The sequence below is a fragment of the Callospermophilus lateralis genome, unplaced genomic scaffold (assembly GCF_048772815.1).
Source record: "Callospermophilus lateralis isolate mCalLat2 unplaced genomic scaffold, mCalLat2.hap1 Scaffold_84, whole genome shotgun sequence".
In the NCBI taxonomy this organism is placed as follows: Eukaryota; Metazoa; Chordata; class Mammalia; order Rodentia; family Sciuridae; genus Callospermophilus; species Callospermophilus lateralis.
The window spans coordinates 4616840-4644178 of record NW_027516477.1 but is presented as its reverse complement, the minus strand read 5'-3'; the positions used below and the strand labels follow the sequence as shown (position 1 = coordinate 4644178).

Genomic DNA, 27339 nt, shown 5'->3' with positions numbered 1-27339 from the left:
AACAATAATAAAAATAAAAATAACTGAGAGTATAAAATACATAGATTCTCAAAGAAAACCAATTATATTAACATACAGTTAATAAAACATAAAAAATTGTGCCTTAGTAACTAAGTATTTCTAGATGTGTTAAATTGTAAAATCTAATAGCAGATCTAATAAGTTCATAATTTTGAGTTATAACCAGCACAAACATTTTGAGATATCCACCGAAACTAATTTCAGATGAAGATTCATAATTTATTAGTGACAAATAATAATGCTCTAGTATATTACTGTGTTTTATTGTCTAGTTTTAGGACTGAAGAGATTGCTAAATTTCCAAGAGGTTAAATGAAAGTAAAGACATTTTCTTCTCTATTCAAATTCACATATCTCTAAATTCCGTCCAAATCCAAATGCCAGCTTAAAAACCCTGCCCTACAATTAAGATCACATTTAAAAAGCATCATCCATACACACACAATATAATCAAATAATAATATAATCAAAATAATAATCTAAATATATTAAGAGGATGGAATAACACAATATATATATATATATATATATATATATATATATATATATATATATATATATATATACACACACACACACACACACACACACACACACACACACACACATATATTCATCCATTTCCAATAATTCCTAGAATTTGGGAAGTCATCTAATATGGAAAAAAAAGAGACGAAAACAAATAGAAAAATGTCACTAGGTAAAGTGATATCCAGGAGAAGAAAATGTTTTAAAATATTATCATTAAACATCATCAGATATAGGTGATATTCTAAATATCAGGAAAATTTAAAATATTTTTAATATTATCTTGCAAATACTATTTTAAAAAAGAATAAACACAAAATAAAGTTCTTAGAATTTAAAAAAAAGAAATAAACAATTCAATAAAAGCATCAAAAAAACCAGCTGGGTTTTGTTTTAAATAAAGTATTAGTTATTTAAATAGCATTAGACATCGCTAAAGCCACAGTGGAAATGAAACAACAACATATGAAAGACTTTAAAATTCTAAGAATAAACTCATTTCCATCCAAAATTCTACATAAAATATGAGAACAGAACATTTTCAGATATTCAAAGTTGAATTAAAAAAATTGTTTTCTTATATCTGTTCCCAGGAAGCTACCAGAGGGTATGTTCCTCCAAAACAAGGGAGTAAATCATGAAAGACAATAACACAGGATTGAGTGAGACACATCCCAAGAGAAAAGTAAAATGAATTCCCAGGATTGGAATGGATGGGATCCCAAGATGACAACCATGGAGTTGATTGGAACATGCCCAGCTCAGGAACACCCATTTATATCACATACTTATTTATTAGTACCAGGAAACACAAAACAGAATGCAAGAAAGGAATAAAAGACTTAAGAGCTCAGCTATGAATAACATTTATAGTCATAATAACAACATTGAATGCTGATATAATCTAAATATACCAGGAGGATGGAATAATTAGGCAATAGGGGTCACCCAGAGTAGATAGTCAATAAATCATGCTTATAACTGAAAAATCAAGAAGCAGAAACATCTACATGTTGCTGAGAAATTCAGAGGTTGAAGGAGCTATGGTTAAAGGCTTAGTGGTAGAGAGCTTGCCTAGCACAGGTGAAGCCCTGAGCTCAATCCCCACTATGGCAAAAATTAAAATAATTTAAAAATTAAAACAAGGGATGTGGAGGTTGAAAGATTTTAAGTGGTTGCCCTGAAGAGGGGGTTGGTTTTTTTTTTTAGTTTTTTTTAATATGAGCCTTGAAGAACAATCATCTATTTAAATCACATACATGTCAAACAAGGATAAAAATTAAAAGCAAACAAAATACTTCAAGGCAGTAATTTCTGGTATATCTGTCAGCTTCAAGCAGAGAAAAAAAGAATCATGGGAGATATATATATTTATAGCAAGGAAGTGGTTAATGTGATCGTGCGGCTCACCAAGCACAGCTGGATGCTCAAGCCCTAACAAAGGGCAAGGCTAACTTTACCAGGGCTGCTTGCTTCACCCATCAGAAAGGAGAACTGTCAAACACCCGGCTCCTCAAGGCTGTTTCCTCTTCTAACCTTCCCTGGAGACAACCCACCTCTTTCAAACAGTCAACTTTCCAGAAAATAAAGAGGATGGAGACCCCTCCTCACACAGCTCACCTTCACAAGCACCCACAGCCACCCTGGTTTCCTGTTCAACCTGTACTTGGAAAAGGTCTTGGGGGAAAAGAGGCTGTATTTAGCCATGCTGGTCTCAGAATTTCTTTACCCCCCCCCCAAGGAACCAGAATGATCAAAAAGCTCATTTTAAGAGGATTATTCAAGGCTTAAGAAATTCTACTTGAGTGCCTCAAAACAATATCTCCGAAACATATCCAGTGTTTCCCTATCGACCCAGTAACAAATATTTACATGTTGATCACCAGGCAGAACATTCCAAAGTAACAGAAGAAAGGAGGATGGAGTGCAAGTCACTTATAGGAGGAGCCCTTGTCATGGGGAAGAACCTATTCTCCACCACTCTGCTGTACTAGGATGTATTGTGTGCACCATATACACAGGCATATTTTAGTCTGAGTTTGGGAAATAAAAAAAGCATTCACTATGATTTCTTCACTATCCAAACAATAAACAAAAAGTCTAGAACTATTATGAGGATGGTGTTCTTCATTATATTTAGAGAAGTGAATAAAAAAAACCATTTACATTAAACTGTTAAATAAATACCCTTTGAAATAATTTCTTTTTCTTCTCTGAAAGAAAGCACTCTCAAAACCTCACACAGAGGGGGAAAAAAGTGCTACGTTAGTTTGTTCTCACATTCCAGATGGGAAAAAAAGTACCAAGAGATTAAAGAAGTTTCCCAAGGTCAAGTACAGAGGTATTTGAATAGCAAAGTACTCAACCTTCATACAGCAACACCCATCTTGGATAAACACTCCTGTCCTTAAATACACAGATGCCCCTAGTATAGGCTGGGGGTGAAGAGAGGGAGCAGAGTGAATATTGTAATGATATTTTCACACCCATGCTTTGTGCAAACTTAGAGGCAGGAGGACAAGACTCCCTCCTCCATTTTGTTCCTCTATTCCTGAAGCCCCCTAAGATGGATCTTCATGGTACCAGCCAAGGCAGAACCACCATAGCTACTGTAAACAGGAGGGTTCAGGGGGCTCATTCCCATAGAGTAGAATGTAGGAAAGTCCTGGGCTTGTAATGTATTCAGAATCTTCTGTGAGACTAAGTGTCTAGGCCATATTTCCTCCATTGGAAAACAGTGGTAAAAGCTTTTCATGAAGGCTCAAATTCTGTGGTAGTACAGGAGGGCAATTTGTAGACCAGAAAGAACCCTCAACTATTTATCAAGAGATCTAATCCCACCTGCCATGTATCTCTGACACTGGTATTATGTAGTCTAGACCGAGATGTTTTCTTTCTTTATCTGAGGATTTGTTTCCTTGTTATAAAATGGCGGTGGGTCTAACGCCTCTGCCTACTTCAGAAACATCATGAAGGTCTAATGGGACATCAAACAAAATGTTTAAAAAAGACACTTTTTTGAGGTGGAAAATACAAAGAGGTATAACAGACAACATATCCTGATTAGAATTCAAGCTTTCTAGACGGAGGAAAAGAACCAATCAATCAGACTCCTGTACAGTCATGTGCTAGGTAGCACTTAACTGATGAACATATTGTACGCAATAGACCAAAAGGATTAACTGCCCAGGCTTCTAGAGGTTTACTAGGGTTAATGGCCTCAGGAGCCTGAACCACCCACAGGCACTTCATGGGTGTTTCTGGCAACTGGGTGGATCAGTCATGTTTTCACAAAAGCTCCTCTTAATATCTGCCTCTGGTGACAGCTATTATATTTAGCCTACTATTTACATTTGCCCCTCTAATTGTACACTTTGTCTTCTTATATTATCTATTTATAATATAACTTAACAGTGCTGTCAACATCCCAGGTACTAAATGTTCAGCTCACACTCAGGAAAATAAAACCTTCCTTCACAGAAAATATAGGACTCTCCACAGGATTCCTATCTGGCTTAGCAACATAAGGTTCTTTGGGGCCAGGCACAGCCCCCGGATGTACTTGAACTGAATGTATTTAAAGTGTATGCTTTGATCAACATTAACATATTTTATACCTGTAAAATTATGGCCCAAACCAAATATTTCCATCACTCCTAAAGTATCCTTGTGATTCCTTAATAATTCCTCCCTCACTCTACCTATATCCTCAGACAACTGCTATCTGCTTTCTGTCATACAGATAAACTTGTATCTAAATTTTTTTGCTGGTGCATATTTATCCATACTAGTGAGATTATTATACTATATTCATAATGCAGCTAACTTGTTCACTCTCCTTCCTCAGTGACTTTTCTTTGCTTTCCCCACCCATTTTTTCTACTAATTTGCTTTCTATTATTGTTTTATTCCTTTTTCTTATTCTCTCTCTCTCTCTTTCTCTCTCTCTCTCTCTCTCTCTCATAAGAGGAAACATTCCATCCTTGACTTTCTGAGTCTGGCTTATTTCACTTAGCATGATGTTTTCTAGTTCCATTTACCAGCAGATGACATAATTTCATTCTATTTTATGGCTGAGTAAAATTCCATTGTGTTTACATACCATATTTTGTTTATCCATTCATCTGTTGAAAGGCACCTATGTTGGTTCCACAACTTGGCTCTTGGGAATTGTGCTGATATAAGCATGGGTATGAAGGTATTATTACAGTATTCATTGGGATAAATACCAAGGACTGAGATGGCTGGGAAATACATGGTGGTTCATTCCTAGTCTTCAGAGGAATCTCCATAGTGTTTTCCAGAATGGTTGTACTAATTGGTCCCACCAACAATATATAAATGTACCATTTTTTCTTATACCTTCACCAGCATTTATTATTATTTGTATTCTCAGTGATTGTTATTCTAAATTGAGATGAAATTTCAGTATAGTTTTGATTTGCATTTCCCTGCTAAGGATGTTGAACATTTTTTCATGTTTGTTGGTCATTTGTATTTCTTCTGCTCATTTGCCCAACTATTGATTGGATATTCTGGGATTTTTTTTTGGTATTAAGTTTTTTGAGTTCTTAATATATTAAGAGTTCTTAATATATTAATCCCCTGTAGGAAGAGTAGTAAAGATTCTCTCTCATTCTATTGTCTTTTTCTTCACTTCCTTATTGTTTCCTTTATTGTGCAGAAGCTTTTAAATTTGATGCCATCCCAGTTACTGATTTTTGGTTTTATTTCTTGAGCTTTAGGGGTTTTGTTAAGGAAGTTGGTGTCTGTGCCAATATTTTGGAATCTTGACCCTATATTTTCATCTAGCAGTTAGTGTTTTTGGTCTAATTCCTAGGTCTTTGATCCATAGAGTTGACTTTTAGGCAGAGTGAGAGAAAGAGATCTAGTTTCACTCTTCTACATATGAATATCCAGTTTGCCCAGCATATTTGCTAAAAAGGCTATCTTCTCCTACGTATCTTTTTGGCACCCTTGTCAAGGATAAGATGACTGTGCTTATATGGCTTTGTCTCTGTGTCTTCCTTTTTATGCCACTGTCTTTGGGTCTGTGTTTATTCCAGTACCACACTATTTCTGTGACCACAGCTTTGTAGCTTAATTTGAGATTAGGTATTGTGGTGTCCCCAGCATAGTTCTTATTACTCAGGCTTGCTTTGGCTATTCTGGGCTTTTTATTCTTCCATATGAATTTTAGGACTTATTTATGCTAGTTTAGTGAAGAATGACATTGTCATTGGTATTCTGATATTGCATTGATTCTGTAGCTTACTTTTGGTAATACAGCCATTTTGATAATATTAATTCTGCCTATCCAAGAACATGGAAAGTCTTCCCATCTTCTAGTGTCTTCTACAATTTCTTTCTTCATTGTTCTATAATTTTCATTGTAGAGATCTTTTACCTCTTCAGATTCATTCCCAAATATTTTTGAGATTATTGATAATTGTTTTAAATAAATGGAGTCACATAGTACTTACTTTTTTGCTTGCCTGGATACCCTCATTAATTATTTTGAGATTCACCTGTGCTGATTCATTCAATAGTAGTGCCTTTTTATTGCCAAGTAGCCCATGGTACAGATATACTGCAACTGGCTTGTCCATTCACCTGTTGATAAACCTCTAGGTTGTTTCCAACTTTTGACATAAATAAAACTACAACACACATCTGTGTAGTCTTTGTGCAGATATATTTTCATTTCACTTGCATAAATACCTAAAGATGGGATGACTAGGCCAGGCAGAAAATGGTTAGCTTTTAAAGAAAAATCTGAATTGTTTTCCAAACTGGATGTACCATTTTAATCTCTTATCAGTTTCTGAGAAGTCTAGATGCCCCACACATATTTGGTCTCTGGGAATTTTTGTTATGTTTTGTTTTAGATATTCTGAATACATTTTTAATTTGTAATTCCATGATGACTAATAATGTTGAACATGTTTATATGGCTTATTAGACATTCATCTGTCTATTCTTATGAACTATTTGTTTACCTATTTTTCCAATTTTCTTATTGGTTAGTTATCTTCTTACAAAGTGGTTCTCCATAGACATATATGTTGTTTGTGCTACCTTGTTATCTTCTTCCTGGTATTTTGGAAGAACAAAGATTTCTGATTTTTAAGAAGCACAATTTTCATTGTTTTGTTTATGTTCATGCTTTGGGGGACATATCTAAGAAACTTTTGCCTAGCTCAGTATTGTACCAATTTTCTCTCTTTTTTAATAGATATTTTACAGCTTTAGGTTTTACATTAAGGCTTATACTTTTGTATAAGAGTTAATGTCCTTTTTTGTCCATATGGCTATCCAGTTGGTCCAGGACTATGTGTCAAAGAGACTTTCCTTTCCCCCATTGAGTTACCTTGGCACTTTGCAACAACAATTGACCAGATATGTGTGGGTTTATTTCTGGGCTTTGTGTTCTCCATGAATTAATTCAAAACAATAATGATCTGCCTTTATCAGTGCTCAGTTCTCTTCTCTCAGAAGTTTCTTGATTCTTGACTCTAAGACAAATAAGAGGCCAATCTTGCTGAGGTGATGGAATTATTCTGTCTGAAGAAACAGGAATGGGATGTTGCTGACATTCTAATACCACAAATTGCTGCCTTTCTTTATGCAGTGATGGAAAGATAGAGGCAGGAGCATGCTAAGGGCCTTATTAAGTAGTAGTTAATACTATTTTTCTTAAGTACTAGTCAATACCACTCCTAAATTCAATTTAGAGTTATGTGCGATAGTATATCATACTGAAAAATAAGTCTCTATTGCTGATGGAAGATCCAGGAATTATAGGTTACTGCACCAGAAAGCATCTATAACATCACCAACCTGGGCTGAAAAGAGCATCAGGGAAGGCATTTCCTGGATGGCTCAATACAGCCTAATCTTGCAGCACTAAAGACATCAAAAAAGGTCAGCCAGTTTTCTTAGAAGCCTCTTCTCTAGCGCAACAATAATATTAGCCAACACTCATTCAATAGTTATATGCTGAGCAAATCCCTGTATCTTTTTAATTTTATTAACAATTGTACCATGAAGATACCATTATTTGCATTTTACAACAGACAAACTGAGGTAGAGAAAAATCAAACAACCTGCCCAGGTTCCTTAAGGCAGAAAGTGGCTAAGTTGGTATCTGCCTTCCTGCCTTCAGCTCCCACTGGATTAAGAAATCCCAGTGCTATATAGCCTCAGAGCACTCACTTCTTATAGAGCCTTTAGAAACTCAATCCAGGGATGAGACACTCGCTTCAGAAAACCCAGGGATGACAAGCTGACTGAGTAGGAAGCAATGCCAGGAAAACACTCACTTTGCCCAAACCTTTACTGCCCTCTACCTCGTTTCCTTTTTTTCTGTTAAATGTTTCCTCTCTCAAAAGAGATGCCATGAAGATCTACTGGCAGGGGCAGGCTGAGGGGAGGCAGAGCTGGAACTAGAAAAGAATGTGAAGATGGGAGTGTCTGCAGATAAACCACTATAAGAGTGGTCAAGGAGCTTGAAAGTCAACACCTAGGTAGGAAGTAGCAAGTAAAAAGTAACTGAAGATAGCAGGAAGAGAATGGATGAGTATAAGAGGGAGATTTCCAAGGACATGGGCAAGGAGAGATCTCAGAAGGCTGACTGTGTGGAGGGGAGAAGCCCTGTGTTCAAGAGATGGACCAGTGGGAGAAAGCAAGTGGAACCTTGCACTAAAGATAGGGGCATGGAAAAGAGGCAGGACAAGCCATTTCCATCCCCCTGCAAGCTGAAGAGTCACTAATAGCCAAGGTAATAATGGCTGAAGAACATGAAAAGAACTCCTACAAACCTGAGTTACAAGCCCAAACACCTGCAAACACAAGAGCCTATAGATCTAAGATTGACTGCCACTTCTACAGACAAGAAGATCCTTGAGGAAAGTTTTTTGGCTACGGACTTACAGACCTAAAACACTTTTTACAAGAGTTCCATTTCCTCCTTTATTCATGAGAGTACAGTCCCATCTCAGAGTCTTCTGGGAGCATATGCATCCCCACTGGAGAGCTCCCCAGTCTTCAAGAGTGGGACACTTCAGCAAGACCTGTTGGACAAGTCACCCCTGATAGAAAACTACTGCCCTGCTAGACACCACCCTCACAGTCTACAGGGCCTGGACACAAACAATATGAAGCTAGTGACAGTTGCCTGTAAGAAAATGAGCAATCAAGGGGCTCCCTGTTATTGCTGGAGTGAAGCTGCTTTGCTCTGGTGGGTGGGATGCATTATTATGCCAAAACAGTGGGGAGACAGACAAAGGGCATCTTGCAGGGCTCCCTTGGTATTCAAGGGAGAAGAAACAAAATTTTGCTAAGGAATTGTTCCTGATTTACAACACAGTTATTAAGCCTCTTGCTTCCTCTTCTTTTCCTTATTTTCCCCTTCTCTCTGTACTTCTTATACTCTGAGGCTCTTGTGTAAACAGAGAACAAAGATATGAGAGAAACAAGAGGTTTACCAGGAACCAGTGGCTCCTGCAGCCATTCTGCCTGGAATGGCCACCACCTCCCCCTCCTCCTGCTCCTGCTCCTTCCTCCCACCCTGCTATCACTGGTCTTGCCAACACCCACTTGTCCTTCAGAAGAATGGATATTCTGCCCTCCAGGAAGTTCCCAGCACAGATCCCCACATCCCAGCTGATACAAAGTCTTCTCTCTGTTCTCATGTGACACTCTATCAAGAGACTTTTCACCTCAAACAGACTATATCAGCTTTTGGGGCTCTCCCCAACTGTGAGCCCCTTGGGAGCAAAAGGCAAGTCTTCTGAGAAGTACTCCACAGAGCAATGTAAAATCTTTAGCCATTACTGCTATTTAACTCTATATCTCCAGTGCCTAGAGATAAAGTGACATTCAAGTAGCAATTATTATTAGTAGCAACATGTGACCATGTAGGACTACTGTAATTATCATGGGAATCAGCATAATTGACAACATGACCACTTCAGGAGGTTGGGCCCAGACACTGGCCAAGAGCTCAAGGCAAAGAAGTCATGGTCCTCCAAAGGCAGAAGAAGATAACAGGGTGGTCACAGATCAGAACAGTGAGCTCACAAGCAACAACTTGGATTCTAGAGCCTTGGAATCAAATACTACCATCTCCTTCCTGTGCAAAACATGTGACAGTTTATAAGGCAATACCACATTCATTATGTCATTTGCTTTCTACAATCTCTGCTGTGACGTTGGTGGTATTATACCTATTTAACAAGTGAGGAAATGATTCTTACAGAGGAGAAATGGTTTCCTAAAAGTCACCCAGCTAAGGAGTGGTTGGTTAGGTTTCACAGTCAGGTATTCTGATAGTGCATTCTATGTTCTGTGAGTGTGGCCCAGAGTTAGCTATGGCCACCTGAAGACTGCAGGAGAGCACTTATCAACCCATCCAGGAAACCACAGCAAAATCCCCAAGGGTCAGGGTTTCACCAAAGTCAAGCATCAGAGTAGCTGCCATTGGACAGTGTGCGGTCCTGAATAAGAGGAAGACCAGGAGACAAGAAAAAGGGACTGAAAGGCCCAGCCTGAAATTACCACAGATCTCAAAAGTTGGGGTAACTTTGATTAGCAATTCAGAAACCTCAAAAAGCAGAACCTGAAGAGCCAATTACAGAAGAAATGTCTCCCAGTGGCAGTTATTTCTAATTGCTCATCTGATCCTTATTATAAATCTCTAACCTAAGTATTAAGTTAAACACAAGGAAACGAAGGTTCATGGAGGGCATGTGATATGCCTGTGATCATACAGTAAATAGGGGAAAAGCAGAGAGGAAAGTCACAACTAGACAGGGTCTCAGCAGCCATGCTGGCTGTGCCTTCCACAGGGTCCAAGTTTCCTATGTCCCCCTGTTCTCTACTTGTCCTGCTGAATGTTCTAAGACTTCTTGGTTCACCCCAAATGGGTCTTTTAAGAGACAAGGTAGCAGAGGTGCCATGGTCAGTGGTCTCAGGTGCAGAGGGTGATGCTGTGGGGTAAGGGGCAGGGGTGGCAAGAATAGCCAGAAAGACAGGGAAAGTATAGCTAGGGGCCTAGGCATCCTTCCTGTAGCATAGCCCTTGGCAGCATGGCCCTCTGGGAACATAAGGAGAAAGAGAACAGACAGGAGGACCAGGCCCCAAAAAGTACCAGGAGCCAAGACAGCCCTGGACCAGGGTTCAAATCCAGGCTGCTGCCTCAGAGCCTGTATGCTAGCAAAAAGGAGAAGCATAACCACCTGCCAGTTCTTATGAAAACAAGGCAGTATTGGAGTAAAAACAGAGAGAGCACCATGCTTCTTTTAAAGCAATCCGTATTAGACATCCACAACCTAGACTCATCAAAACAGCTTGTTATGTAACAAGTTTTATTTGTCAATAAATAAATGAAATAAATAAGGTGCAGTAAGTAAGGCAGTCAGAGGGTACCTGCTCATTTTGCTCATTTTTGTTTAGAAGTTGTTCTCTTTCATGCTATAAATAAATAAATAGGAATCCATTAACATAAGGCAAGTATTGACTACTCTATCACAGTACTGCCCAACTTTCGACTTCCAGAAGAACTACAGTCTGGGTATTTTCAGAAGCAGCTCTTTTGGAATCTGTTCCATTAACCAAACAAGGCACTGACTGCAGGCGGTAAGGCTTATCTTACTTGCTTATGAAGGCTCACAGCTGATGCCCCAGAGTCTGGTTTGGGGTTCCCCAGAGAGCCAGGATGACCTGATTCCTCCCCCAGCAAAGCCCTGAGGGGCTGGCATGGCTGTCAACGCCACAGAGGCTCAGAGCCAGCTGACTTCATGGTTGGGTAATTCCCAACTGCACAGCTCTCTTATTCAAAACTGACTCATTCTTCCATTTACTCTCAGAAAATTGTGCAGCTGAATTAAAAAGAAAGCAGCCCAGGGAACAGGGTTATAGGAGGGAAAACATGGCTTCAGACTAAATAGAAATCAAATGTGAAACTACAGCTCCACAGCCGGGGCAAAGGCCACAGGTATAACTGGGAAGGAAGTTCATGACATTAAGGCCCTAAGACCCTGGAGTCTGGTTTCATCCAGATCCTACTTACAGCCTGGCATCCACGAGAATTAGCAAACTCCCTGCATTCAGGCAAGAGCCATGTTTTATTTGACCTGCATGAAAGTATTCTCCCACTCCCAGGCAGGGTTTTCATTTTTATTTTTTTAATTAGTTGCCAATTTATTTCACAGTAGACACAGGTTTCTATTTTTTCCTCAAACCTTGCTGCTAGACCTGGCAACACTGGCTCATATTCTGATATAAAAACTCAGGGGGAGGACAGAAACTTCATATCTCCGGTAGCTACAGATCTGGTTGGCTTCTCCTGTTCTTGTTTGAGGACTGGGTTCTGCAGCATCTGAGTGTATAAATCTTAATTTACATAAAGCATTATGGAATAAATGCTCACTCTGATTTACTGCAGGCCAGAGGTTGGGGGCTTGTTGATAGCCTCTTGACATCCAGAAGCTTCTTGCACAGAGCAAAGAAATCAGAAGACCTGGTATTGAAAAATCTTTGGCCATGACCTGCATTTTATCTGGTCCCTGTGTGCCACTCAAATAGGAGGTCTCCTGCTATGCAGGAGGGAGCTTGTGCAGTTTGAAAGCCCCTTTTTAAACTGTTTATAGTGCTGAAGGATCAAATAAATAAATATAAATGTATATAATATATAAATGAAATAATATATATGTGTATATATACACACATATATATGTATGTATATATATGTATATATAAATGTATATATGTATATATATACATATATATGGATATAAATGTATATATGTATATATACATATATATGTATGTGTGTATATATACATATATATATATATATATATATATATATATATATATATATATATATGAGACATTTTCATAATGTATAAAACACTGCAGTAAGTATGGGTTCCCCAAGGAAGGATTCGTTTTGGGCACAACCATGGAGCTCTTCACCCCCTGTGAACTCTACCTGGAGCAGGGCATCACGGTAGATATTTCTACCATGACATGGAATTTAAGTTGGTTAGCTTTGCTTAAGAGTACACACATGGGGTCTGGCACTGTGGTACATACTTGTAATCCCAGTAGGACAGGAAGCTGAGGCAGGAGGATCACGAGTTCAAAGCCAGCCTCAGCAATAGAAAGGTGCTAAGCAATTCAGTGAGACTCTGTCTCTAACAAAATACAAAATAGGGCTGGGAATGTGGCTCACTGGTTGAGCACCCCATAGTTCAATCCCCAGTACCTGCCCCCCAAAAAGAAGAGTTGTACACATGGGATAATAAGAGAATGTTCCCTGTGAAAAGTGGTTCACCTACCAAGAAAAACACAAGAAGGCTCTCTACAAGAGCTGTGAACACAGTCATCCATCCAACATCAAGTTAGCCCTGCTGGAAATTGACTTTTAATGCCTAAGTAAATGAATGTGCTGACTGGTTAATGCTGAAAATTTCCACTAATAAACATTTCTTAAAGTTGAATCATATTTTCCTGCCCTGAAAAATGCAAAAATGTTATCAGTCATTCAACATGTAAAGTTATCCTCAGTGACTTCATAACTTAGATTCAGAAAGACTGGAAAATGGGATAGCAAGCTTGATAGAGGAAAAAGATGAAAGAGTCCAAGGCCCTGGGCAACCAGAAGATCAGAGTGAGAGAATTCACTAATTAGGATGTGAAGAGCATAGGAGTATTACACTAATATCTGCTTGAGCCAGCTCTGTTCTGAGAAAGAGTGACTACCCTAAGTGTGCATTCCTACCCTGGCATCCATCTTTCCTCCCTGTCACTGAGTTATTAGAGAATAAGCCTTGGGCCAACTGTGGTAATGATAGTTAAAAGGGATGCTGTTATCTCAGCCTGAGAAGGAGGAAGACAATAACTGAACACAGGCATGTCAGTGTCTCTACTGTATCCAATAGAATTTTCCTGCTTCATTTACACCATCCCCATCAACACACATGTACACACACACACACACACACACACACACACACACACACACACAAATGCAATAGATCACCCCAAGAGGATTAGAATGTTCTTCCAAAAGTGAAATAAATGTCTGTCTGGGCCTCATATAAGATGATATATGTGGCCAAGTTCAAATCAAATCACATCCTGAGGAAAGAGCTGTATTTTGCATTCAAACTGCTTTGAACTTGTACACAGAGAATTATTGTAATGGCAGCATCTTCATCTTCTGGAAACCAAATCAGTTGCCTTCTATGAATATTGCCTGAAACAAGACTCTAAAAATATTTCTTTTCTTAGCATTCAAAAGGGGAAAAGGAAAAAAAAATGTCAAGAGTTTGGGTAATGACTCTCACATAGAGAACAAAGCAGTCAAGACACATTTAAATATGAAATTGTATCCTCCAGTTTCTATATTCAAATATCAGCTGTGCTAGAAAAACTCATGTGAATAGATTTATGCATTGAATTGAAGTGCAAAGGAAAAAATAAATAATTCTTATTACAGAAATCGTTGAATGAATACAGAACAACAGATATAAACAATACAGATTGGATCACTCTGCTACACAAAATAACTCAATTTTTCTTTATTAAAACAAAGACATCTTATTTTAAAACTAATCAGAAGACCTAAGGAGAAGAACATAGACCCAGTACCAGCTCAAATATTTGGAGTTTCTTCCTCCTGGCAAGTGCTTTGCTCTGCCAACTCATTTGCATCCCCGAAACGAGTTCTTCCAGACCCCCCAAAATGTTGTACGTTCTCTCTGAACCTGCTAACCCCCACCAGTAAATCTGTGGTGAGAGGCAGCACAGGAGCTGGTACTACTGGGAAAGACTGTTAAGGAAGAAGAAGAACCTTACCACTTCTGGGAGCAGCCTAGTTGAGAGGTCATGGATGGCTTTGACCACTATACATATGGATGACAGAAGGAATATCACCCCCAAGATGACACAGGCTCTGAAAAAAACAAAACATTAAGAGTCTTAACTGGGAGAACTCCATACTGCTGAAGAGTTGGCACAGTTGACCACGATGAGCACACCATCTGAAAAGTAAATTTTGCCATAATTCACTGCACCCCCCCAGTCCCAGAATTGACACCAAGTTACTCTGGGAGAACACAGTTCAGGATTTTATCAACAAAGGCAACCTCACAGGTAAGGGGTTCACCATCCTACATCACCTTGCAGTACTCCATGAATGCTGGCAATGGAAGGGTCGGCCATAAAAGCGTCATGGAAGCCATCTCCCTTGCCTGGCAAACTTGCTGCTTCAATCCTGCTCAGGCTAAAGGGTGAAGAGTTTAATAACAGAGTGGAGACTGGCATGGGACATCCCAAGCTCAGCCATTTAACTTGTTGCAGGTTCTTGGTCAAGGAACTGAAACTCTTTTTAGCTTGTATTTTCTCACCTTTTGGATAGGAATAATATGTCCTACCTGAAGATGAAATGAAATGATGAAGTAAACCGTTGATGATTATAGCTGAGACAAAGGCAGGCAGCTCCCGATGCCTCTTCTGGATATGACTCAATAAAATACAAACCTTTGGATTTTCCCAGCCAAAAGAAGGAGAAATGATTTGATAATTAGAAAAGACAGAGTGTCTATGGTAAGAGAGAGGAAGGAAAGAAGGACAGGAAGGAGAGGACAGAGAGGATGACAAGAAAGAGAGAAGGAAAAATAGAAGAAAGGATGAGGTCAAGCAAAATACCCAGCCCAGGAGGAGGCAGGAGCCAATGATAAGAGTAGATGATACACAACTGGGAAGGTCAGGGGGAGAGGACTATAAGAAAATCTATGGGGTTCATGACAGAATCTGGCAATCCAGATACAACAAATCTCAGGAGACAGAAAATGAAAGTAAACAAGAGGAAATGCTAATCCTAATACAAGGGTCAAAATACCAAAATGGAGAGGAAGAATACAAGGACAACTACAATTAGTTTTAGATCATTCCTATCTCAACATGGTGCTACCATCATTTGGAAGCCTCTTCCACCAGGTAGCAAATAGAACCAATTTTCAGGGCTGGGGTTGTGGCTCAGTGATAGAGCGCTTGCCTAGCATGTGTGAGGCCCTGGGTTCAATTCTCAGCATCACATATAGATAAATAAATTAGAAAATCAAGGTCCATTGACAACTAAAAATATATCTTTTAAAAAAATGTTTTTTCATTATTCTTCTTGGATTCCCTCTTTTGACTAACAGCACATTCCCAAACTGTTCACCTAATTTTGAAGTGGAACATATGTACAATCCTAATAAACCCGTGGATAGATACAATCCCCCTAATTTAGAAGTGAGGAATATAAGCAGGTGAACCCACGGCATGGAATGCACTTAGGAGTCTTCTTACCCACCCTCTAGTGGTAGGTTTTATCCTTTCAAAGACACAGAATGAATCATTGCAGGCTGGAGCAAAAACACACAAAAAATGAACACATAGATAGAGGAAAAGGTAATGAATGGGCTAGGATCTTGGTGGAGACTTGAGCAAATGGATGAGTCACCATCAGTGCCATGCATTCTTGTAATGAGCCCCCACGGAAAAACATATGCTCGAGAGGGAGAAAAGAGAATGTGGGCAGTAAAAACACATGGCCATGGCTGACCAGCTCAGTTGAGATGGTGCACCTGGGGCAGGTGACCAAGTGCTCTCAGGCCCTTACTGGAGGGTCCTTTAGTAACTAGGGACTGGAACAAAGGCAGGGATTCCCCGAGTTTCAGGATCAGTTTGAAGCAAATACCAAGCACCTCCTTAGAAGATGGCCAGCTGTACTCAGTGCTTGGAATAACCATTTATACCTGAGAGCAAAGGGACTGGAAGGGGTCCCAGTACAGACAAAAAGATTGAAGTCAATTAGGCCTGCAACATAAGGTTTGTTTGTTTGTTTGCTTTTTTGGGGGGTTACTAGGAAAAGAACCCAGGGCCTTGCACGTGTAAGCTAGTGCTGTACCAATGAGCTACATCAGCAGCCTGCAAAATTTTCATTTGGTTTTCCAAGAGTGAAAAAAAAGTAGGATTTATTCAAGTGAAAAATAGAAACAGAAGTCTTGCAAGAGCAAGAGGTCAGTTTTGCAATGTGGCTTTTTTTTCCTCGATTCACAAAACTCCTGGGTGACTGGAAAAGACTCCTTTTTAGGTAAATTCAATCACAAACTAAGCACCTCCCAGCCACTGCACTCTTCCAGGGAACTTTTTTTTTTCTGCCTGACTAACACCCCAGTTCGATATATCAGACTCTAGGGTAAACCTAGACCTCTGCATTTTTTATAAAAGCTTCCAGGCAATTCTAATGTGTACTGGCCTAGTTTAATTTTAATCTAATACTAATGCAAGGCCCAGACCCAAGTGAAGCCCTGTCACCAGGGAGCTCATTCTATGAGGCAAAGTCCATGACTCCCTGGAACAGAGGCAGGGAGAGAGTGGTCACTCAAGCTGGCAAGGAGGGAAAGACTGGTCTCATGGCCTTTCCACGCCCCAGGCCCCACAGAACATGTGTTTACTGATTCACTTTTTCTCCCTGAGAAACAAATAGGACAGCTAGACCTTCTCTAGGTAATTTGTCCACTATATCCTCTTCTCTATTCTCCTGGGGGAAAAAGGAAACAAATAGCCTTGGGTTCTTCCGGACAGGGAACAGTGATGCACAGGAAATCTACTTCTGTGAGATCACTGCAGGCATGGCTTGATCATGCACAAAAAGTGGGTTTTTATTTTATTAAATTACTTAATATATGTATATTAGTTAAAGCATATGTATATTTTAATTTCATTACATTACTCAAGTACATATGCTTAAGACAAGTTTAAATACAGCAAGAGCCTCGATACATAATTTCTTGCTTACTTATTTTTAATCAAAGCTACACTATAAATTCCTTAGGTCAAAAAAATATTTTAAAATAAAATTTTAAAATGGACATTTAAAAACACATTTTTATTTCCTAATATCTATAGTAGCATGTAGCAGGATGTCTCAAATGTATCTGTAGAGTGGATATAAACATCAATGGATTAATTAATCACTAACTGATCTGTAAATTACTCCCTGTAGATTCTAAGGGGCATCAACTGTTAGGAAGAAAGAGACTCTTAACCCTTCAGTCAAATGCACATGGAGTAGCCCACACTGTAAAGTGATTCTGAAATATAACAAAAGTCAAAAGAAAATGTGTGATCTGGTTTAATAGACTTGAGTTTCACAGAACTTTAATCATTATTTTCTTCACCGAGACACCTGTGAAAATGCCCAAAAATGTTTTAAGAACTCACTATCAATTTCTTTTAAATGTGTTACAAATTCAAAAACCACAGTAACCCCTCCTTCAACACTGCTGGAGCCTGTGTCTTAGGACCCAGCCACTCTGACAGCCCGAAGCAGCTATTAATAGCAGAGGGTGTAATGCTATTTTTATGGCTTATTAATAATATATTGTGTTTACACAGCAGCTTTCTCCTCAGGCACTCAGAGTTCTGCACATCAGCTCACAAATCCCCTGGAGGCAACTCACCAGACCTAGGTTTTTGTTTTTCTCCTATTTTATTAATGAGGAGGAAGAAAGGTATGTTTCATAAATACAAGGAGTCAAAATCGCATGTTGAGGACTAAGAGGCCTACCCAAGGTCACCCAAGGAGTTTGAAGTCTACTCAGAAATAGAACCCAAATCAACTAATGCCCTCCCAATGGCCACTCCCAGTCAATCATCCAACCACTGAAAGACTCTGGATGTTCAAATCACATGCTCAAACCAATAAAGATTTAGGTCAGGAGCAAACATGGCTGCTTCTGCATCTGTGTGAGCTACTTCCAAGCTTAAGGATGGATGGCAAAGGGTGGAAAAGGATACCTACTCCCCTAGCACATGTGGCCTTCACCTGGATAGGTTGGCAAGACAATAGGACACTGAGGAGCCAGGTCACCAGAAAGCACATAAATATAGTCCCCCGATGAACCCAGACTGAAACTGATCTTAAATTCCCACTGGACCACATCAATGTTTATAGCAGCTCAATTTACAATAGCTAAACTGTGGAACCAATCTAGGTGCTCTTCAACAGATGAATGGATAAAGAAAATGTGGTACATAAACACAATGGAATATTAATCAGCCTTAAAGAAGATCGAAATTATGGCATTTGCCACTAAATGGGTGGAGCTAGAGAATATCATGCTAACGGAAATAAACCAATCCCCCCAAAATCAAAGGCCAAATGTTTTCTCTGATATGTGGATGCTATTTCACAATAAGGGGACTTGGGGCTAGGGAAGAATAGAGGTCCTTTGCATTAGATAGGGGGAGTCAAGGGACAGGATGGGTTATAGGGGTAGGAAAGATAACAGAATGAATCAGACCTTATGACGCTATGTGCATATATGATTACATAAACAGTGTAATCCTACATCATGTACAACAAGAAGAATGAGAAGTTATACTCCATTTATGTATGATGTGTCAAAATGTATTCTATTGTCATATGTAACTAATTAAAATAAATTTTAAAAATTCCCAAGGGACCAGCAGTTATCACAGTGTGAGCCACAGATCAGTAGCATCCACACCACCTAGGAACTTGATAGAGAAACAAATTCTGAGTAAATCCTCCCCAGCCCTACTGAAGCAGAAGCTCTAGGATAGGGCCTTCCAGTTGATTCTAATGTGTGTTCAAATTTAAGGAACAGTATTAAGACACAATGTCCAAAAGAAACCTAGTGAAATCCAAAGAGATGGCCAAAGCCATTACAAAGAAATGATTAAAGGGGGTTAAACTCACCTTTTATTTTCCAGCTAAAAACTACGAATTGCTAACTGTGCATAACATTGGAAATCTATGAATAATCTAGAATCATTACTTTTTGCCTTTGAAATTATAAGGGCAAAAACCTACTGACAGGTATTCACATCCAAACAGAGGTCAGACTGAAAGTTCGGTCCCATGTCAATTGCAGGTTTAAAGGTCTATAGCTCCTACTCATGAGGCCTAAGTCCTGGCATGCCAATTCTAAGTAACTTCCCCTCAGATCAAAAGAGCCACGCACCAGAAGCTTCTCCCATCACTCTAATTTACAACAAGCCTAAAACACAGTGTAGCCCTGGCAATTAACCAATTCAGGTCACAGTTTAAAGCACAATTATTTTGGTGATCATGTTTTATTATAGTCTCCAAAGCACTTGTAATCTGCGGCATTGTTCAAGTGTCAAACAAATAATGAAAAATAAAAGACAGTGATATGAGCATGCTTAGCACTTAGGACTCCACCGTTGCGAATGTTCATTTATTCATAGCTCTTTCTCTCCATGAGTTCTGCCATTTCAAATAAAGCCACAAACCAAAATTGGTTTGGAGGCAGTATAAAAGGAAGGAGAAAGTCAGTAATGAATGGTGGTAAGACAGTCCCCCATTCTCTATGATAGCTATGCCCAACAAGCACCATTTTGCTTGAGATTCTGCCCCTCCCCTCACTCCATCATTATCACCTCCTGCCTCCTCTCTTCTTCAGAAGCTCCCTCTCTTCTTCTAATATTTTTATACTATCTTCATCTCTTTTCTTGACTCTCCTGGGCTCCAGGTCTCATTTCCTTTCTCTGTTCATGTTCCCATCTCCCCCTCTTCAACTTCATCCACCGGCTGTTTTGTGAATGGGTTGCAGCAAGGGTGAGGTTGAACTGGATTGGGTATGGTCCCTCAGAACAGAGCTCTCCAGGCAAGAGGTCCATCCCCCTGTTCATAGTTAGACCATCCGTATCTTCAGCATGCAACAACTAAAGATCTCTCCTTTCTCAACAAGTGTCCATTTCCTTTTATCTATAATAATTCACAAGCTGAACTGAACAAATAGAAATCCCATTCCCCACCCTCCACACCTCCAGGGATAGAAACTAGGGCCTCTAACATACTAGGTCTTTTCCTTAAGAAGTAGGGAGAGGAAGCTTTTAAATCACACAGAAATCTTTCCAGAGGAGCTCTGAGTTGACTTTGAATGAAGTCAAAAGTCAATCCAAAGTAGCTGACTTGGTAAAGAGGGATAAAAAGCAGATTCAAAGGCATATCAGATTCCTTAGTTCAGCACATTTATACTGTCTAATTACTTTGTGCCAAGCACCATTCTAGTGAGCAGGCCATGAAGATATCTGGTGGAAGAACCCTCCAGGCAGAGAGAAGAGCAAGACTCTGAGGCAGAAGGTCTGCCTGACATGAGGGAGATACATCAAGGCAACCACAAAGGGAATGAGAAAGAGGGAAAATGATGGAGGTGAATTCAAACAGTGAGGATCCTATAAGGTCTTGGAGCCGTTACAAGGATGAAGGCATTTACAATGATGGAAAGCCACAGGGGACTAGAAATTGGAAATGACTCTGTGTGGCATATTTTAACCAGATCACTGATGCTTGGCAAAAGCAGAAATGAAGAGAAGAAACTGTTAAAGTATTCAGGTCAGCTGAGAGCATGACAAAGGATGTCTTAGGTCAGTATAATCACACTGAAGGAGTGAGGTTTTTGGTGATGGTCTGATTCTGAGTCTTGGTTTGTTCCATTTTATTAATGGATGATAAAATTCCATTTTATTAATGCATGATATTCAACAAAAAAAGAGTCCAGATGATGCAAGCCTTGGGACCTAAGAAAAGGGAAAGATGGAGCTGCCATTTCCTGAGGTAGGAAGAATGTGGGAAAAGCATGTATTGAAGGGGAAAGATCAGGAGTTCAGTTTTGGACATGCTAGGTTTGAGATGTCTGTTAGACATCTGTTATGGTTTAGATGGGAGATGTTTCTCAAAAACTCATGTGTGAGACAAGGCAAGGAAGTTTAGAAGTGAAATGATTGGGTTTTGAGGGGCCTTCACCTAATCAGTGAATTAATTCCCTGATAGGGATTAACTGAGTGATAACTGAAGGCAGGTCAGGTGTGGCTGAAGGAGGTAGGTCACTGAGGGAGTGCCTTAGGGGTTTATATTTTGTCCCTGGAGAATGGAGTCTCTGTCTCTCTCTGCTTCCTGGTGCCAGGCTGTTTTCCTCCACACTTTTCCACCATTATATTCTGCCCCACCTCAGGCCCAGAGGAAAGAAGCCAGCCCTCTATGCACTAAGACCTCTGAAACTATAAGCCCCCAAATAAACTTCTTCTCTTCTAATTGTTCTTGTCAGGTATTTTTGGTCACAAGCAACGAAAAAGCTGATAAAATAACATCCAAGTGGAAGTGTTGAAAAGACAATTGGAGATGGGCACTTAGATTCAGAGATAAGTTTAAGTGGAGGACATAAATTGGGAGTCATCAGCACAAAGACTGCATTTAAGTCTCAGAAGTGGGTAAGATCATTACCCACTGCTAAGAAACCACAAATTCCCTAGTAAAGCTGGAAGACAGGTTTCATGAAGAGTCCCTGCTGGAAAGCTGAGTAGAAAGGTGGGAGTGGGCCATCCCTGAGAAGCCTCATGTGCTTAGCTGAGCTGCTTTAGCTTTCTTACAAAAACCAGAGCTCCAGACAACTTTGAAAATGATGATGATTAGATTAGTATTTTTTAAAGCTAACTCAGGCAAAAATATATTTTGTGAACAACTGCAGGGCCTGACATGCCCTGCTTCCTCCTCTCCATTCTTCTTTCAGGCTCTACTCCCAAGGGTAGGATTGACAGCCACTTCATCCTACCTTGAACCAAGGCACCTGACCCAAACTGAGGTGATCAGTCCCATTCCATGGACTTTGAGACCAAGATGAATGATAGTAAGGACTGAAAACCAAGATGATTCATCTCATAACAAGGATGAGAGAAGTCCGAGTTTGGCCAAGCTTTCCAACCCAAGTGCTTAACCAATATTCCTTGGGGAAGGTGGTCTTACCACGTGGTGGCTGATTCCCTCTTGAGCTAGTTAGGAAATCCCCCCAAATTAGGCAGAAGTTGCAAGGTCTTGGAAATCATACAGCATCCTACCAGAATATTCTGCTGTCTGGGAGTCATAGGCTTACTGAGATCAAAGTGGGGGAGGAATGAGATATCACTTTTGATGAGTGAGTGACAGGGTAAACATGTAGAAGAGCATATGAGAGGGAGGGATGATATTGCTGTGGTCATCCTCAGAAAACACCATCTGCCACAGCAATGAAGAGGCCCCAGTCTGCATCAGCCATGCGCTAGTTTGGCAAACATTTGTTTCCAGGTACTCTTTCCTACAAGGGTCAAAGCAGCTTAGACACAGCCTGGTGCTGAGGCTTCCGTGTTGCAGTAGACAAGGGGATGGACAGATGTCAGGAGGAAACAAAGAGGCCATTTCCCAATAGGCCACGGAATAAAGACATACAAGAACTGAAGTCCGCTTGTGATTTCTGGGACTGCCATGCTAGGTGGAGGAACCAGCACCAGCTGTATGGGAAACAATGAGCTCAGCACTTTACACAGGACTTCTTGGCATGACTTGGTTAATTTAGTCTATTATTTCTTTTTATCTCTACAAAAATATTCTAGCATTACCTTAGTAAACTATTCTCCAGTGTTTCAACCTAGTTGATTCCAGCATTTTAAGTAATTGGCTTAAATTGTTCATTTGCTTTGATCCACTTCTGGGAATCTATCCCTAAAGGAAAAGCTTCTTTTGCAGAAGAATGTTCACAGCAGCATTATTTATACTTAAAGATGGGAATTATCAATGTGCCACAAAAAGAGTGTTTAAGTTACTGTGATATATCAATTCAGTTGACAATTGGGTAACATTTAAATTGTTTTCAATAGATCACAAAAAAAACTGCCTAAAAATAAAAATAAAAAGTGAAAAAACAGGATTAAAATGATATCTACAGATTATAAATATGTACAAATAAATGTAAATCTTAGAGGAAATTGGAGGAAGGAAATAAACTTTAAAGTAAGAATGGTGAAAAGATAAACTTTTTCCCTTCTATTTTTCTGAATGCTGAATTTTTTTTCTTCCTCACCTTCACCCCAGTACTGGAGATTGAACCCAGCTCTATCACTGAACTACTTCCCCAGTCCTTTTTACATTTTTTTAAACATCATTTTAAGTTGCCAAGGCTGTCCCCGAATCTGCAATCCTCTTGCCTCAATCTCCTGAGGGGTTGGAAATACAGCCATGTGCTATCACATGTGGCCTAAATGCTGTATTTTTTGATAAAAGTTTCTAGAATGCCTTCTTTAGCTACATCTCTTTTTAACATTTCCATTTATTTATGTTCTCACATGACAGAAAAATGGTGGTCTTTATTAAGTCTCAAACCTGAAGATGTAAAATAATCAGGTTCTGTGAGCACCTATGAAATTGAGCGAGGGGCTCAAGTGTGTACGGTGTGGTTTTGTGGATTGTCATACTGTTTCTGGGTAATATGCAGTTGTTCCCCAGTATCTACAGTGAGTTGCAGCAGCCCATCATCTGTGCATGCTCAAGTCCTTTAAGTAAAATAGTATAGGTTTGCATGGAATCTATGTTCATCTTACTGTATACTTTATATTATCTCTAGATTATTTATAATAGCTAATATGATGTAAATGCTATGTAAACAGTTGTTTACTGTATTGTTTAGGAAATAATGACAAGAAAAACATCTGTACATGTTCAGTACACTTTATTTACCAAATATTTTCAATTCATAGGTTAGTAGATATAGAACTTGTGGGTAGGAAGGCCAAGTGCAGCAAGCATTCACCCAATCTCAATTGTTCATGTCTCCATTCCCAAGACCAGGTTTCCTGGCTGGGGCTGTAGCTTAGTGGTAGAGCACTCACCTTGCATGCATAAGACCCTGGGTTTGATCCCCAGCACCACATAAAAATAAACAAATAAAGATATTGTGTCCATCTATAATTAAAAAAATATTTTTTAAAAAAGACCTAGTTACCTTATAATGAAAATAGGAATGATTAAAAAAACAAAAACAAAAACAACAACAACAGTGTTTTCCCTCTCAGGATTGGTGTGAATATGCCAGTAAATGATATCGAGCAAATACCAAAGGTAATATTCAAATTTAATCCTTCTTTCATCACTGGGACTTCTGATAAACCCACCACAGACAGCCCTTTTTGAGGCCAAGTCTTATAGGGGAAAAATTCCTTGAGGCCAACACCCTGTGATCTGTGAGTAAGAATTTGTGGCTTATGGAGAACTTTCATGGCATTCTCCTGTGATTTTCATCTATGCTGCCAAGTGGAGGATGCTCTTTCTTCCTAATCTGACAAGTTATGAGGGCTGCAAGAGGGGTAATAGGAACAGAGAACTGGGGAAGGTCTCAAAAAAATTCATGACCTCTCCAGGTTATAAACGTAACCAATAACTTGAATCCAAATCTGAAGCTTGCAACATAGGCAAACTGTGTCTTGGAGACTGTAATGGTTAATTTGAATTGTCAATCTGATTGGATTGAGATGCCAAGGATTAAGAGGCTGGTGGGTATGTCAGTGAGGGTGTGTCTAGGACATGTGGGATAGCCAACTGAAATGAGACCTTCCCTAAGCATGGGCAGCAGCATCTAATAGGATGATGCCTTAGATGGAATAAAGTTGAAAGAACAAGGAAGCAACAGCAGATGCATGCTCCATTCCTCTTGAATGGGCTCTTCATTGCTGCTGTGATTGTCTGAAGATATTGGACTTGCACTTCTCTACTCTTCCAAAGTGGATTCTCTAGAAGCTTTTGGTCTCAGACTAGAATAGCACTGTTGATCTCTCTTGTTCTGGAACTTCAGCCTCTTGGACTGTGCAGCTACTGGTTCTTCCACCTCTCCAGCCTGCAGACAGCCATTGTAGACTATTCATCTTCTGGTCACAGAAGTAAACCTAATAAGTCCCCATTTTATAATTATACTTCCTGTGGATTCTGTTCCTTTAGAGAACCCTGACTAATATAGAAACATTGGACTTTCTTTATCTGGGTGTTTTGTCTATCCAAACAAACACAAACAACTTTTGAATACAGTTTTATGCACAAATTTTCAAACCCAAACAGAAATGCTTCTGGAGTCGCTAAGCTGGGGTAGGACTTAGGAGTCCAAGGATCTAGATCTATACTTGTCATCAACTTAGAGAAACATAGGAAAACATCTCCAGACCCTGGTTTTCTCAGGTTGAAATTAACAAATTTCACTTAAACACCAAGGTTTTGAGACTTTAAAATTCCAGTGCAGATGTATCAATGGGAATTCCTGCTCATTAAAGATTTTTTTTTTTAAATTTTAAATCAACAGGCTTGAGGGACAGATTTATTTACATAACCAAAATCTAAAAACTTAACAGTAGGTATTAGTTACCCATTGGCAAGTTAGGGTAGAAAATATGAGTCTCCCAATGAGGGATCTGAAAACTCTAGGTTTCTTTTCATATATCACTACAAGTTTGTCAGATGGGAAAAAAGTGCACTATGCTTTTGGCTGGATCTTACTCATTTATGAAACATCTCTGTGACCTACAAGCTCTACTATTTTGAAGGGCTGACATTTTCTAGCATAAGAGAAGAAAAAAATAGATAACACGGAAAGGGAGCATTTTAGAAGAAAATGTTATTCATCCATTGAGTTGGGAAACTAGTTTTCTAAACAGAACAATGATTTAAAATTATTTGAAAAATTATCAATATCTTGGAGCCCCAAAAGGTTGCAATTTGGGAAAAGCACATAAATGATTAAACCTAGAACTTTCACCTGGAGGGGGCAAGTTCCGGTAAATTCTGTAACTTAAAGAAGTTTCATTGAAATCTATCACTGAATTCACAAAATACTAAAAGATGAAAATCTTCTGGTAAAGAGGCTATTAAGAATATCACTGATCATATCATCTGGAAAGGCAAATGCTGGGGTTTACTATCATATTGCCACTAGCATACTTCCCATCTCAGGAATGGAAAAAATTAAGGAATCTAACTGTAACTTGCTATAGTGTTGAATTAATACAGAGATATTATAGAATAAAGACATGTAGGGAAAAATGTTTTAAAGCACTTGGAATCACCTAAAATACTGCAGGGGCAATAGGGTGTAGATGGTGCTTTCGGTGCCACATCTTCGGCCAGCTCAGATTTCCTTCCAAGTCTTAGAAGACACATCCCTGTGTTCTTTAACACAGTTCCATCTCAGCACTCACTGCAGTGGCCTGTATATACTTCTCAGAGACAGAATCCAGCCCCTCTGCCTACAGAAAAGATCATGATAATGCCTCACACCTTAATTGGCTTTTCATCCATCCCTGTCTAACTTTCCCCACTCCCCGATTGGGTTTTCTGTGAATCCTTCCTGGAATCAGCATCAACTAATCAGCTACTTGCAACCAGGTCTTTGCCTCAGGCCCCAATCCCAGGCAGAAAAATTTCCAGAAGTATTTTTAAAAGGAACAGTTATAGTGCACTGTCAAAATAAAGAGAAAGCAAGACCATATGGAGATTAAATGTACAAACACCTCTGTGAACAAACCAAAGTAGATCCAGGACAGCACCTTCAACATTCTCTTGGTTTTGCAAGTTAAATCTATCCAGGATCCCCAAATTAGGACATTCTTCCAGACTCAAAAATCAAAACAAATGCAACAGTCCCTGGCACAATTGTTATAATAGCCTATGATTTCATATTGCCATTTAAGATACTCACAGATCCAAAAGCAAGAACATGACTAAACTAGACCAAATGAATCATGTGAGATAACCAAAGTTAGATTTTTTTCTCTTTCAATTAATACATATTTTTCTGAAATCCATTGATATTCCCCTCCTTTGGAGGTAGTCTATAAACTCTTCTATATTATAGAAGGAGTCACTTCCAAGGTTTGTGTCTGCCTCAAATG

The 27339-nt window shown here is 39.3% G+C and overlaps 1 protein-coding gene across 1 annotated transcript in view; it reads right to left on the bottom strand.

Annotated features, from left to right (window-relative positions):
• LOC143386821 (transmembrane protein 163a-like) overlaps positions 1-27339 on the bottom strand; it is a 191665-nt gene that overhangs the window by 14444 nt on the left and 149882 nt on the right. Inside the window, exons 5-6 of the mRNA XM_077108499.1 lie at positions 14416-14512; positions 10108-10168 (exon numbers count right to left, since the gene is read on the bottom strand). Coding sequence (XP_076964614.1) covers positions 10108-10168; positions 14416-14512 — 158 coding nt within the window. The remainder of the gene's footprint in view (positions 1-10107; positions 10169-14415; positions 14513-27339) is intronic.